The sequence below is a fragment of the Ctenopharyngodon idella genome, chromosome 17 (genome assembly GCF_019924925.1).
Source record: "Ctenopharyngodon idella isolate HZGC_01 chromosome 17, HZGC01, whole genome shotgun sequence".
Classification (NCBI taxonomy): Eukaryota; Metazoa; Chordata; class Actinopteri; order Cypriniformes; family Xenocyprididae; genus Ctenopharyngodon; species Ctenopharyngodon idella.
This window is the reverse complement of record NC_067236.1, coordinates 27,431,473-27,445,072: the sequence shown is the minus strand read 5'-3', so window position 1 is coordinate 27,445,072 and position 13,600 is coordinate 27,431,473. Positions and strand designations below refer to the sequence as shown.

Sequence of the window (13,600 nt, the reverse complement as noted above, 5' to 3'; positions counted from 1 at the left end):
AGAGATTTAGAAGTCTTTTCATTATACAACAGTGTGACATTTTGGGCATAATCTGTTGAATTCAATTGTAGTAAAATATTTTTAATAATATTTAAAATATATTACAAAAAAATGTAACAGTGCTTAAAATTGAAAAACATTATTGAAATAATATTATTTTATATTTTACCTTTTTATTTAAAATAAAAATAATACAAATATTAAAACATTTTTTAAAAATATTTTCATGTTTATTTAATATTTATTCTTAGACAACCAGCATCACACCAAAATGTTCTTCATAATTTCCTGTCATTTTTAAGTTCTCATAAGTTTGATTTGTATTTATGATTATGTATTTGTAACACAAATTTAGTCAATGTAAGCACTTGTAAAAACCTTTGAAAAATGATTATTTATAAAGCTAAAAGTTTGTTGTATATCTTGCTTTAGTTCTCCAGGATTCTTCTCATCTGAGGTTACCATTTTCCCTACTGGCAGCCCACTTACCAAACATATAACAATATTTTTGGGCTACAAGAACATTAAGCCCCCCCTCCAGTGATTTCAGGTAATGCAAAACATATCCAATGGTTACTCTTTTTAATTATGTTTTTGTAGACTGGTCAAAAAACATACCAACAACCAGTCTGTTTTTTGAAGCTTATTTACTTACACCAATAAAAAAAGGAATTAAACTGTTTACATCTTTACACCTTATTTGCATAAGCCTCTATCATTGCACAAGGTACCGGGAAACTATATCAATGTTCATAAGGCAGACGAGCACTTAATAATCACACATTTTGATTTAAGAAAAAGGGCTGAGGGAATGTTCTTATTTGGAAAAGCTAAATAGCAGCAGTGCAAAACCAGCTAAGAAACTGTGAAAATATTCATGAGCTCACCTGTCTGGCATAATACTGTGATGCAAAAGCACTATTCAGCAATAAGGACAGATGGAAAATGACCTCTGTATACAATTGTACCCTCATGAGTCAAAACGGCAGCATTGCAAAGAGATGCTTAATTACATGAGTACACAGATATCTGGTTATAAATAAATACTGTAACACATACATTAACATTTAAAAGTTTGCTGCTAGTAAGATTTTTGTTCTAATGCTCATCAAGGCTGCATTTATTTGATAAAAAGCAGTAATATTGACAAATATGATGGCAATTTAAAACAACTGTTTTCTGTTTTAAAATATTTTTCAGCATTATTACTCCAGTCTTCAGTGTCACATGATCCTTCAGAATCATTCTAATATGCTGATTTGCTGCTCAAGAATCATTTCTTATTATCAATGTTAAAAACAGTTGTGTTGCTTAATATTTTGTGGAAAACATGATAGATTTTTTCATCTATCATTTATTTGAAATATATATATTTAAAAAAAAAAAACAAATCTTAAGTCTTCACTGTAACTTTAATGCATCCTTGCTGAATAAAAAGTATTAATTATTTAAAAAAAGAAAATCATACTGACCCCAAACTTTTAAATGGTAGTGTACAGTATGCATTCGTGCAGGTGAATTGCTGTTTATATACCTGATAAGACTAATAAATCCATAAGACTATTACATCACTGCTCAGAGATTCAAAGAGAAATCATTTCTCTTCATAACATCATAAATGTACTGACTAAAATATAAAATATGACTAAATTAAAGCTAAAATATGAAGCATTCAAGTTTTATCTGGTGGGTAATGTACCTTTAAGTCGTCATTATTATTATTATTATTATTATTATGTGAATCTTACAACATACCCAAAGTTATTTGGCTACTCAGCGATGCATGATTTCACTTTAGCAAATCAAGCAGTAATTGCTGTAGGCGTTTTAATTGGGTTGTAAAATAAAGAACTGTATTCTTTATAAGGAATTGTGACTTGTTTCCTACAGGTTTTTTTTTTAAAGTGCAGGGAAATCATGTGCATATGATGTTTTTGTGTTTTTCAGAAAGACAAGCTTGCTGAAGTTCCTCTGACGGTCTTGGCATCACATGACAGGTCCGTGGGTTAAATAACCTCTGAAGCATGGGGGAGAAAAAAATATTTGTATACCAGCTGTATGACAACTTCCACATATGTATTTATTTAAAAGTGCAATATGTAAAAATTTTGCAGTAAAATATCCAAGAACCACTAGGCCAGTGTAATATATTTTGTTCAGTTGAGTACTTACAATATCCTAAACGTTTGCAACTATTTGTAAATCATGAGAAAATTGCAATTTTAACCAAGGCTCCGGGACGTGTGAGGAGTCGCCTGTCAATTGCGTCATACCCGCGTTACCCTCGGTTTCCGGTTTTATTTTGTAGAAACCATGGAAACAACAAAGACGCTTTAATATGTTACATGTATTAATAGACAAGGGAACAACTGTTTTGATATATTTAGAGACAGAAAACGAATTGTTGTTATATAGCTCAACACGTTTAGTCTTATTGTTTAAATCTAATTTTCTTGATATTTACGAGTACCATGCTTTACCATGCCTCAGAGAAAAACACTATTTTGTGAAGTAGCTAACATAGCATAATCAGAAGCAGCTTTATTTTTAGTAACAGTAATACAGCATTTTCTCCATCACACAATACGTTTTAAAATGAATTGCATGCCATTTATCAACACAAGCCATCCAGCATTTAATATGATATTCTAAAATTGATTTATCTTACTGAAGTGTGTAACAAGTGTCTCACAGCAGCCACCGAGCGAAAGCACAGGCTAACATTATAACATTTTCAACACACTCAAATGTATCTAATATGATAAACAGAGCTGCGTTACCTCATACTCATGACCAGAAAAGCGGAAGCAGCGCCGGCGACTGCGACATAATAAAAGTTCCGCTGCTCGCGGCGTGTGTTGCGCAATCGCTCCAGCGGCCTCGTTCAGCTCCCACAACACTCGGTCCTGCTCTGCTTCATACTACAGTAACGTTAATAATCGCATCTATGAACATGATTTCTTCCCGAGTCCTATCCCAATTGTTTTCCACCGGCTGTAAGGTGAAGACCACATGTCCCAAGATTCCGCGCTCAAACTTGGCGTCATCAAGCTACGCCATTGTTTTGAATAGGTCTCTAGCGACCTCTAGCGGACAGAAAATTTTACATATTGCACCTTTAAATCTAATGTATTTATAATATAAAAACATGCATTAAATAGTATACTATACCAAGTAATAATTTTATAACTCCATGAACAGATGTTTATGCTTCAGATGTTTATATTTAAATAAATGACTTTTTAATAACTTAATATTTAATCTAATCCTTGAATAATCAAATTTAATCTTAAATTACATAATATTAAATTGGTATATTTAGTTATGTTAGATTTAAATGAAGATATCCAGAGATGAATGTATTCACATACCAGTTTGCTGATGGGCTTGAATCTCATCCAGGCCAGAAAGACTGCGGAAGGATCGGCGCTCTTTGAAGGCCACAGTAGGAAGCATATCCTCCTCGTCCCTCAGCTCCAGCTTTGGCATTTTTCCTGGACCTGGTAGCCTGATTACAGGATTCACATTCTCACAAGGCAAGTTGTCCGATGCAGTTTTCTAATGGGGACAAAAAATTAGTAGGGCCTCTAGATGGGGCATAAACAAAGCGCCTGCCAATGATAGTCTTACCTTTTCTTCAGAGTCTGTCTTTCTTGTTCTTTTCATGATTTGTTCCAGGCGCTGATTTGGAGAAAATTGAAAGCACAATATATATGTATAATATTCTAAATTCTGGAGTCAGTAAGTAAGTCTCTTATGCTCGCTAAGGCTGCATTTATTTGATCAAAAGTACAGTAAAAAGAGTTATATTGTGAAATATTATGCAATTTAAAATAACTGGTTTCTATTTTAATATATTTTAAAATGTAATTTATTGCTATGATGAGGCAGCTGCATTTTCAGCATCATTACCCCAGGCTTTCAGTGTCACACGATCCTTCAGAAATCATTCTAATATGCTGCTTAAGAAAACAGTTGTGCTGCTTGATGTTTTTGTGGAAACAGTGATACATTTTTGAATAGAAAGTTCAAAAGAACAGCATTTTTCATTTGAAATGGAAATCTTTTTTAACATATAAATGTATTTACTGTGGCTTTTGATGAATTCAATGCATCCTTGTTGTATAAAAGTATTCTAAGACATACCTTTTTCCGTTCTTGGCGTTCGGCCTCCTCTCTCTGGAAACGGCTCTCTCTTTCCAGTCTCTGCTGCTCTGCCAGCACCCTTTGACGAGCCTCTTCCTCTCTCTGAGAACACATTATGGAGCATTATAGGAATTTTTATTCTTTCTGCTAATGATCCATCTAATATAATATGATCCTAGCTTTATTTTGGGAGTGAATGGTATCCTAGATTTTAAAGTTTAAAAAAGCGCATCCATCCATCCTAAAAGTAATCCATACGGCTCCAGAGGTTTAATAAAGGCCTTCTGAAGCAAAGCGCTGTGTTTTTGTAAGAAAAATATCCATTTTTATAACTTTATAAACTAGAATCACTGGCTTTTGGTAACGGCCGTATGCAAGTCGAGTTCCGGCGGAAGAGTAACCTCTGACCCGAAGTATGTAGGATGTAGGAGTAGTATAAGGTGAGAGTAGACTCCTCAAGCTCCTCTTCTCTTATATCGAAATCCTCGGACATTTCTCTTTAAAAATTCTAATTTTAGACTTCTAATCCGTGACCGGTGTTTTGTTTCGTTCTGTCCTCTGTGCTTCTGCGGTCGTCAATACATCATGAGTCAGGTCAGAGGTCACTCTTCCGCCGGAACTCGACTTGCATACGGCCGTTACCGGAAGCCAGTGATTATATTTTATAAAGTTATATGGATATTTTTCTTACAAAAACACATCACTTCACTTCAGAAGGCCTTTATTAACCCCCTGGAGCCGTGTGGATTACTTTTATGATGGATGGATGTGCTTTTTTTGGGCTAGGATACTATTCACTCCCATTATAAAGCTTGGAAGAGCCTGGATATTTTTTTAATATATAACTCCGATTGTGTTTGGCTGAAAGAAGACAGCCACATACACCTAGGATGGCTTGAGGGTGAGTAAATTATGGGATAATTTTCATTTTTGGGTGAACTATCCCTTGAAGCTAAAGTTTGTATTTTGGCAAATAGTCTTGAACAATGATTGTTTTCAAACATGTTTCCCAAGCACTTCTCTATCTGTCACTGGTTGGACATATAGACAGTCCTGCCTCCAAATCAAGCCAGTGATGCTGAATCGGGCTAGTTGGGATGCTGAACACTTTTCAAATGGCTGCCTTATAATTATTTTTGTGTGTGGGGGAAAAAGCTTTAAACATCCAAAAGCTTTAATACCTGCTGTTGAAGCCTTTTTTCCTCATCTCTCTGTCTGCGAGCGTTTTCCTCCTCAGCCTGAAGTCGCTCTTCTTCCTCTTTCTTCCTCTTTTCTTCCTCCAGTCTCAGGGTTTCTGCCTCCTGTCTGGCTCGTTCTTCAGCTCTCCGACGGGCCAGTTCCTCTCTGCTCTTTCTGCCAAGATGAGCCACACAAGTTCATTTAGATACCTAAACCACTACATGAAGTTCAAACTCTGCGATTTCATGTACTGCATTTTAACTTTAGCATGTAACTCTCAGCAAAGACCTAGCTTAAGTTGTGGCCCTTTTTACAATTTAGCATTGATGATAATCAAAGGTTAAGCTATAAAATACTAAGACACAAAAGGTATCTTTCACTGGTAGAGGAAAGGTAAGAATACTAAATTATACCTCTCTGTCTCCTCTTTCTGTCTGCGTTCCTCTTCCTCTTTCTCTCTCTGGAGTCGGGCTTGCCTCCTTTTCTCTGCCAGTAAGCGAGAGGCCTGCTCAGGGTCTGTAGTCCAAGAAGAAGGTCTGACTTGAGCGCCGTCACCAATCCGACTTGGTCCTGAAAGTGAATAAGAGAAGAGAGACATATTTCACCAGGATATTCACAATACCTTCACAATATTCACAATCACATAGGACTCTCTAAGTTTAAGGGATAGTTCACCCAAAAATGAAAATTTGGTCATCACTTCATTCACCCTTAAGTTGTTCCAAACCTGTATGAATTTCTTTGTTCTGTTAAACACAAAAGATGATGTTTTAAAGAATGTTGGTAACCAGACAGTTGACGGCACTCATTGACTTCCATAGTAGGGAAAAAAATATTATGAAGTCAATGGGTGCCGTCAACTGTCTGGTTACCAACATTCTTTAAAATATCTTCTTTTGTGTTCAGGATTCGTTTCCTAAAAGCATCGTTAGCCAACTATGGTTGTAAGTTCCATTGAACTCTATTGATAACGCCCATAGTTGGCTTTGGGTAACGCAGCCCAGGTTTGGAACGACATGAGGGTGAGTAAATGATGACATTTTCATTTTTGGGTGAACTATCCCTTTAAGAGAGACTTTTTATGGTGTCAACAGCACTTTTTAAAACTCAAGACAAGAACTGCCAAAAATTCAGCTAAAGATACTGAAACCTCCCAATACAGTAAATGAATCATGAATTTGCCTATTCTTTTAATAATAAATCCTGCACTTGCAGTATATATTTTATGCATTTTACAAAATGCATTTTTCATTTCAGCAATTAAATTTTTTTTAAATAAAAATATCTTCACTCACTCATTCAAAATGGATGTATTTTGGGGGGAATTATTGACAATTATTCAATAATTAAAAAATTTAACATGTACAAACTTTTGCACTGGTTGCATATATGAAGTTTTTAACATTTGTTTCTCATGATCTTAACTTTGTATTCTAAAATTTTTATTTTTATTTTTATTTTTTGGGTTCCAAAGTATAAGAACCTAATGCAGGAATAATAGCTTAAATACAAACACAAAGAACCGTTTCAGCATAAAATGTTCTAAACTGAATTATTAATATCATTAAAATGTGTGAATCTTTGGAAAATGTGTCAGTCTTTCACTAACCATTAGGAATCTGAGAGCCTGCCGGTGGATTCAGAGGCCCGTTAGTAGCTGGACGTTGTTGAGGAAGTGTTTCGTCAGGCTGACCAGAGGAGAGTTCATGCTCTGGTTCTAGATCCTCCTCTTCTGGCAGCGGAGGTAAACTGTCTTGTTTAAGTGTGGCATGTCTGACATGTGATCTGTTCTGCAGCCTTGGAAATAGGGTATATAAAGAAAGAATGACCCACAGTATAATTTTGTGATTTTTCTGAGAGTGAGGAAAGTTTAGTTTTACTCATTCCTGAAGGAAAGTAAAATCACAAGTCAGATCTTTTTTTTAAAGCTGTACTACACAACTTTAGCCTCTCTGTCGCCATCTGTGGATGAAATGTGAAGTGGCAAGTTACTGCTAGAGTTGTTTGTGTACAGTACCATGATGGTGGGAGGACAGTATTCTCTGGTGGGTTTATGTCCTGTTTGGGCTGGATTTCAGTTGTTGTTTGTAGCTGTGGCTTTTTCAAGTCTTGTCCCTCAAAATCACCTTTTTCCACCTGAAATAATATATGTAAAAAAAAAACAAAAAAAAAAAAACATTTACATTCAGTACTACATGCAGTAAAGAAACATTTTTTGGGGTTTTATTTAAACTAATGGTTTAATTCCCACCAGCTCTCTGTTGGTTGTTCTGCGGATAGTGACGTTTGGACTTGAGCTTGCAGGCCTGTTTGGCACTTTCCCACAATGCACCTTTGGCTTTCGTGTGGTGCTGGAGTTCATGGTATGACATGAGGCTGAACGACGACAAACATGAACAACTGATAATAAATGGTGTGTTTGTGGGTTTTTTTTTTTTTTTTTTTTTTTTTTTTTTTGAAGATGATGAATGAGTACAGAGAAATAGGGTGAAGCAGTGAGCAGGGAAAGAAAGCAGAAAGCCTATGTTTATTACACCCAGCTGCAGACTTGTGGTTTTCCCTTTAAATAGGAATAAAAGATACAATTTGTCACTCTAAAGTGATACCTGTGTCTCGTGACAGACACACAGCACTCTTGCTTCTGGCTAGATAAGAGACGGTAGGGGTCTGAAGGCGACGGACAAGGTCAATCTCCCACTGACTAAGAGAGCGGTGTTTAGCTGGAGAAGAGCAGAAAGCAGACTGACTAACAGGAAGTGGTCAGAAAGGGAGTTGGGAAAATAGATGCGAGGCTAGAAGACCGTATTAGTGCCAGTTACTGCATTTTAAATCATGCATTGAGATATTCACCATTTTTGTTTTCATTCTTGGTGACCCTTCGTGAGCAGTGGCCAGGTTTCTGTTTGGCCTTTTGACTTTTTTCCATCGTCTTCCGCACCACAGACTCATAACGCTCCTAAAACATGGGATGAAAACACTCCCATGATCCCATGTTCCATATGTTTTTAATCATGTTTGCAAAATCACAAGAACAATTTTTCATCTTCGTTGTTGAAATCAGTGCTAGTGTTTATGAAACTGATGATATACACTACCAATAAAAAATTTGGATGCTCTTAACTCAACTTATGAGCTTAAAAACATTTTGATCTAATTTATTCATTTATTCATGCATTTAGCAGACGCTTTTATCCGTATAAATCTATATTATAAAATAACATACAAAAAATATATTAAAGTAATAAAATAAAACTAAAATGTACATTACCTAAAAATATATAGAATAAAATAATTTATATTTTTTGTATATCATATTATAAAACATATATATGTATGTTTTATAATATGAGATAGAGATATATATATATATATATATATATATATATATATATATATATATATATATATGTATATGTATGCATATTAACAAAAAATATATAGAATAAAATATATAATATATTATAAAATAATAATATACAAAAATATATTAAAGTAATAATAACTTAAACTATTAGAACTATTAGTTAATAAAAATATACTGTGTTAGTAATGTGAACTTATTCCACTAAAAAAAGAATAAAAACATCAATTTAACTCAAACCTCTTGCAGAGTTGACAACAGCATAAATATTATTCATTCATTAATTTCCCCCAAATGGTGGATGTCCAAATTTTTCACTGGTAGCATATAAAAGCTATACAAACAAAATCTCTCCCAACCAAGCATCAGTCACAATTTATCTCAAGCACAAACTCACTCTTTCTTCTTTGACCCTCTGTCTGCGTTTCTCCTCGACCGCCATCCTCCTCCTCTCCTCTCTTTGTCGCTGCTCCTCCAACTTCTTCCGTCGCTCCTCCAGGTGTTTCTCGTAGAACAGCTTGGCCCGCTCCTCCCTCGCCAGCCAGCCACGCTCGCGCAGTGCTACAGTTCAGGTACACCAATAAAAACTTCAGTAATGAAGCTTTGTTTGTTCTTCAGTTGGTAATGATGTTATGTGTCGAGAGTAAGGAAAATACCCAGCTGTTTTTGGTACGCCTCTCTCCGTTCCCGGGCCAGTCGCAGTCTCTCGTCCACTTTTAGAGCATTTGACTCTGAATTACAAAATCAATCCGAAATATTTTATGCCGCATATAATAAATTCAACTATGTTGGTATAAATGACAAAAATGAGCAGCTGGGAAGAGCTCAGCAAAGATCCAGCTCCAAAGAACTGAATCTTTATTTACTTTGTATCCATGGCAGCAGTATCAGGAAATGGAAGTGTTTGAGAAAGGAAAATGCAAATTGAATTGATAAGTAAATATTAGTTATTTCAGACCTGCATTATTTCCATTTCGTTTATTGATATTAATCTGGGCTGATTTAATGTGCGGTGGAGCACATGCTTTTCTTTTCTGCTCCAGGGCTGTGGGTTTCACATCAGAGCTGGAATCTGGGAGGGGAAAAAAACAGACTACTTAGTAATTAGAAAAATAGATGTATGTAAACACCAAACTTAAAAATATTTTTTTTTTTTGCTCTCTAAAAATTCTACTGAAATTTACCAGACTCTCCAACCCAGTTTGAAAAGCAGACTGGCAGGTTAGAAGGTAAAGTGTGTTGATGATTTACAACATTACAACAAGAATGAGGAATGCTTAGCATAGTGCAGTGGTTCCCAAACTTTTTAAAGTGTCGTACCCCCCTGAGGCATTTAACATCCTTTTGTGTACCCCCTCTTCCACTTAGAATGCAGTCACTCCTTTTCCATTAAGGGACAATATTTGCCCCCTTAAATTGATTTTCTAGTGTATTTTTTTACCTTTATAAAATAAATAATGCTTTAAATAAAAAAAAAAAAGTTCAATAGAGAAATATGCAATGATGGTAAAGACGAAATGATACTTTTAAAAATTAAACTAAAACCGCCAATAAAGGGCATTAAGTCACTGTCTTATTGAGTGAGTCATTAAAACATTCATTCAGTAACGAAGCAAGTGGCTGTATTTATGAATGGGTCGTTGAATCATTGACTCTCCCAATTTTTTTTTTTCAAAGCCATAGATTCATTCACTAATGAAACACTGCTATGTGTTGCTGGGAGAGACACAACAGTTCTGCTGTGGCTTTCATTGGAACTATTATTTCGTCGCGAAATAAAGCAAACATTACTGACATGTGAACCTGTTGTATAAAATCAATGTCACATTTGCAATCGTGTGAATATTTGGGAAAAATTGCATTCTTGCTCATATAACAAGACCTCACAAAGGGTATGTTTAATCGATCTCTATGCACAGTCTGTCTATATTTGTTATTCATGCTAGTAAGTGCTAAAACCCCACTTTTACAAAGGTACATTGTTGATGCAAACATCATATGCACACCGCAGTTTTGACCACAAAAGATGAGGTAATTTGAATGGATGTCATGTGTTTGACCTTTTACAGCACTATATTGCCTGTTAAACATACATGCTTGGTTTTTATGTTATTTTAAGGTGGAGTAGAAGTAAATGAACAGCAAAACTCAGCATTTTGTTCGCGTACCCTCTCTGTCCACCCCAGTGTAGCCCAGTTTGGGAACCACTGGCATAGTAAAAGATTGATTGATTTCTCTTTAAAAATCATTGAAACAAGCATGCAATTGTTAATTCAAACCTTTGAGTGACACATGTAGGCCTATCAGTTTCATTGTTATTCAGATTAGCACCAAACCTCATGAGTGTTTCCCAATAAGTTTATGGTCAGTTTTTTTTTTTTTTTTTTTTTTTTAAAGAAATCAATACTTCAGCAAAGATGCATTAAATTGATCAAAAGTGGCAGTAAAAACATTTATAACGTTACAAAACATTTCTATTTAAAATAAATGCTGTTGTTTTGAATTTTCAATTCATCAAAGATTCCTGAAAAATTCACTTTCCACAAAAATATCAAGCAGCACAACTGTTTTCAACATAATAATAATAATAATTGTTTCTTGAGCACCAAATCAGCATATTAGAATGATTTCTGAAGGATCATGTGACACCAAAGACTGGAATGATGCTGAAAATTCAGCTTTGCCATCACAGAAATGCATTACATTTTAAAATGCATTAAAATAGAAAACAAATCAAATAAGTGCATCCTTAATGAGCATAAGAGACTTCTTTCAAAAACATTAAATCTTACCGAACCACAAAATAATGAAAAAACAAAACATGGCGTTGGCTAATAAATGCATCTTGAACTATTTTAACCACATACAAAGGCTTTTTAACACAGTTATATTGTTCAGCGTTTTATACAGTATACCTTTGGCATCTGATTTCAAAACCGAGTCAAACCCATGCTTAAAAGCGGTACTTTACTAGTATGAAACATTACTTTAGGGAGAATTAAAAGCGTCCTTACTCTGGAGTTAACACCAATTATCATCTTTTAAGTGTACTGTGATATACATGTTTGGCCCGCCATACTATACAGACCTCTCTCTATCATAGCAGTGCCTTTAAAAACAAATCCATAAACAAAACTTGATGGCCAAAAGGCAGATATAAAAATGAACATGAGGCCTGTCTCATGCCAGTTTTGACTTTGTCCTCTGAATCAAGATAGCCCAAGGCCTGTACACCATTACAAAGGCAACATTTGTTTTACTGTTGCTGTGTAGAACAACAAAATCAGCGCCTGACTGAACAGTACGTGTTGGCGGTGAACTCTTGAGGTGAACTTGACACTCCAGAGCACCACAACAGTGATATTGAGTGGTGAAGTGTGGAGCACGATGCATTCAGAACTGCTGAATTTGCATGCATGAATATTTCAGTCAGTTGCTCTAAGAAAATTAAATCAGACGTGCTTGTCATCGGGGTACGTTACATAACAGACGTCTACCATGTGATGCAAACACCTTTAGCTCAGCTAGCCTCATCACACACAAACACAACCCATTCTTAATACGTCACTATCTGAGCTAACCATGAAGAAATGCGTTGTAATTTAGCACATACACTCAGATGGGTAATGGTTTAAGGCTCCTAAGAGAATCAGTATTTTAGGATACATATGCCCAGTCAAAGTTGTACGCAGTTTATTTCGGACCCTGAATTAGCAGATGCGATAAATGTGAACAGAATAGCAGTTTTCGATGGGAGTGAATGTCATATTTTTCATCTGCTTCTCACCAACCTCTCTGTTTCCTCGCAGTGTCGTACATCTTCAGCTGTCCTTTCTCTGCGATCGCAGCGAGACCCAGCTTTGCCGTTTTGCCCGTCTTCCTCCACTCCCGTTCCTGCTCTGCCAGGCTCAGATGAGCTGGCATCTTATTGTTTCAAGGCTCTTGTAAGTGTGTGTGTGTGCGTGTGTGTGTGTGTGTGTGTGTCCGTCTAGTTCATGCAGAGCATCTGTGTTCCCTGTGCAGAAATCTTCCACTCCAGCTAACAGCTTATCAGTGCATCTCTAACCGGGAATGGACTGGTTGAGAGAGAGAGAGAGACGGAGTATGAGACAGAAATTCTTCCTGAGGGAAACTGTGTGAGCAGCTGATTTGCTCCTGTCTGGGGTGCGTCCAGCACACGTGCCCGGCAAGCGAACTCAGCGAGCATCCGTATGTACAGAGTGCACATGTGCCATTCTCTCACAAAAGAAACCCACCCTGGGATTATTGGAGGTGTTTCTCTTTAAAAATCCATAGAGCCCCTTGCATTGCATTGCGTTGCCCGGTCACATTGACAGCATGCAAGCAGCTGCAGCAAGGATGATGTATTCACAACACAACAAAAAAAGAAGTGGTTGCCTGGGTGACCGTGATATGCAAAATTGTGACACTGAATGGAGGCATGACATTGCACGCCAGTGTCCAGAAATAGCAGCAGCCTGTGCACCCTGCAAAGAAAACACACTTTTAGGATACAAGTAACTTGTATCCAAATGTACAACCAATCACAGATCAGATTAATAGGGAAAGTTCTAGTTCTGTATCTTAGACGCGTTTTTCGCATCCCATAATGCTTGTCTTCAGATTGGCTGCTGGCGCATTAGGATCTGCTCTCAGAAAGATGACATTATGCCTCCACTATTAGTAACAACTGTGGATTCATATTGGTGGTTTTTTGTACAATAATAGCCCACTGTATTACATTGCATTAGTCATCTTTTAGCAAATACTTTCTATCCGATGCAGCTTGCAGTACATGTTTAGGGACATTCGCCCTTGAGCAATGGGTTGGGTGAACTCATAAATCACCCTTTCAGCACTCAAGTTTGAACCTTTAAGACTGTAAACCACTAAGCCACACACCACTCATGCATG

General features: G+C 36.2%; 1 protein-coding gene and 1 long non-coding RNA gene across 8 annotated transcripts in view; one reads left to right on the top strand and one right to left on the bottom strand.

Moving 5' to 3' along the window:
* Positions 1–630: 630 nt before the first annotated feature.
* On the bottom strand, positions 631–12,619 carry map7a (microtubule-associated protein 7a). 3 transcript variants are annotated; one of them, XM_051869200.1, is made up of 15 exons: positions 12,478–12,619; positions 9,645–9,758; positions 9,343–9,417; positions 9,084–9,247; positions 8,176–8,281; positions 7,932–8,045; positions 7,577–7,725; positions 7,343–7,461; positions 6,935–7,122; positions 5,739–5,895; positions 5,328–5,499; positions 4,147–4,248; positions 3,631–3,681; positions 3,372–3,558; positions 631–2,017 (listed from the first exon to the last, which is right to left on the bottom strand). In XM_051869200.1, exons 1-15 carry the CDS (start codon positions 12,608–12,610, stop codon positions 2,007–2,009), a joined length of 1,842 nt encoding a protein of 613 aa, XP_051725160.1. In that variant the 5' UTR covers positions 12,611–12,619; the 3' UTR covers positions 631–2,006. The 3 variants fall into 3 exon arrangements, with proteins under 3 accessions (XP_051725160.1, XP_051725161.1, XP_051725162.1); XM_051869201.1 differs by having other exon boundaries at positions 3,372–3,508; XM_051869202.1 differs by lacking the exon at positions 7,932–8,045 and having other exon boundaries at positions 7,577–7,701.
* Positions 6,924–13,600, top strand: part of LOC127499093 (uncharacterized) — a 23,809-nt gene continuing 17,132 nt past the window's right edge. For 4 of the 5 annotated variants that reach the window (XR_007926043.1, XR_007926040.1, XR_007926044.1 and 1 more), the window contains exons 1-2: positions 6,924–7,069; positions 12,496–12,630. This is a non-coding gene — a long non-coding RNA (uncharacterized LOC127499093). The remainder of the gene's footprint in view (positions 7,070–12,495; positions 12,631–13,600) is intronic. The other variant, XR_007926042.1, reaches the window with a different exon arrangement.

Excerpts from the sequence above, each read along its gene's own strand:
- map7a (XM_051869200.1), bottom strand. The coding sequence starts at position 12,610 with ATGCCAGCTCATCTGAGCCTGGCAGAGCAGGAACGGGAGTGGAGGAAG. Across the intron at positions 7,726-7,931 it reads GTGTCTGTCACGAGACACAG|TTGTTCATGTTTGTCGTCGT; the intron begins GTATCACTTTAG and ends ATTTATTATCAG. Across the intron at positions 3,682-4,146 it reads AACGCCAAGAACGGAAAAAG|CGCCTGGAACAAATCATGAA; the intron begins GTATGTCTTAGA and ends TCTCCAAATCAG.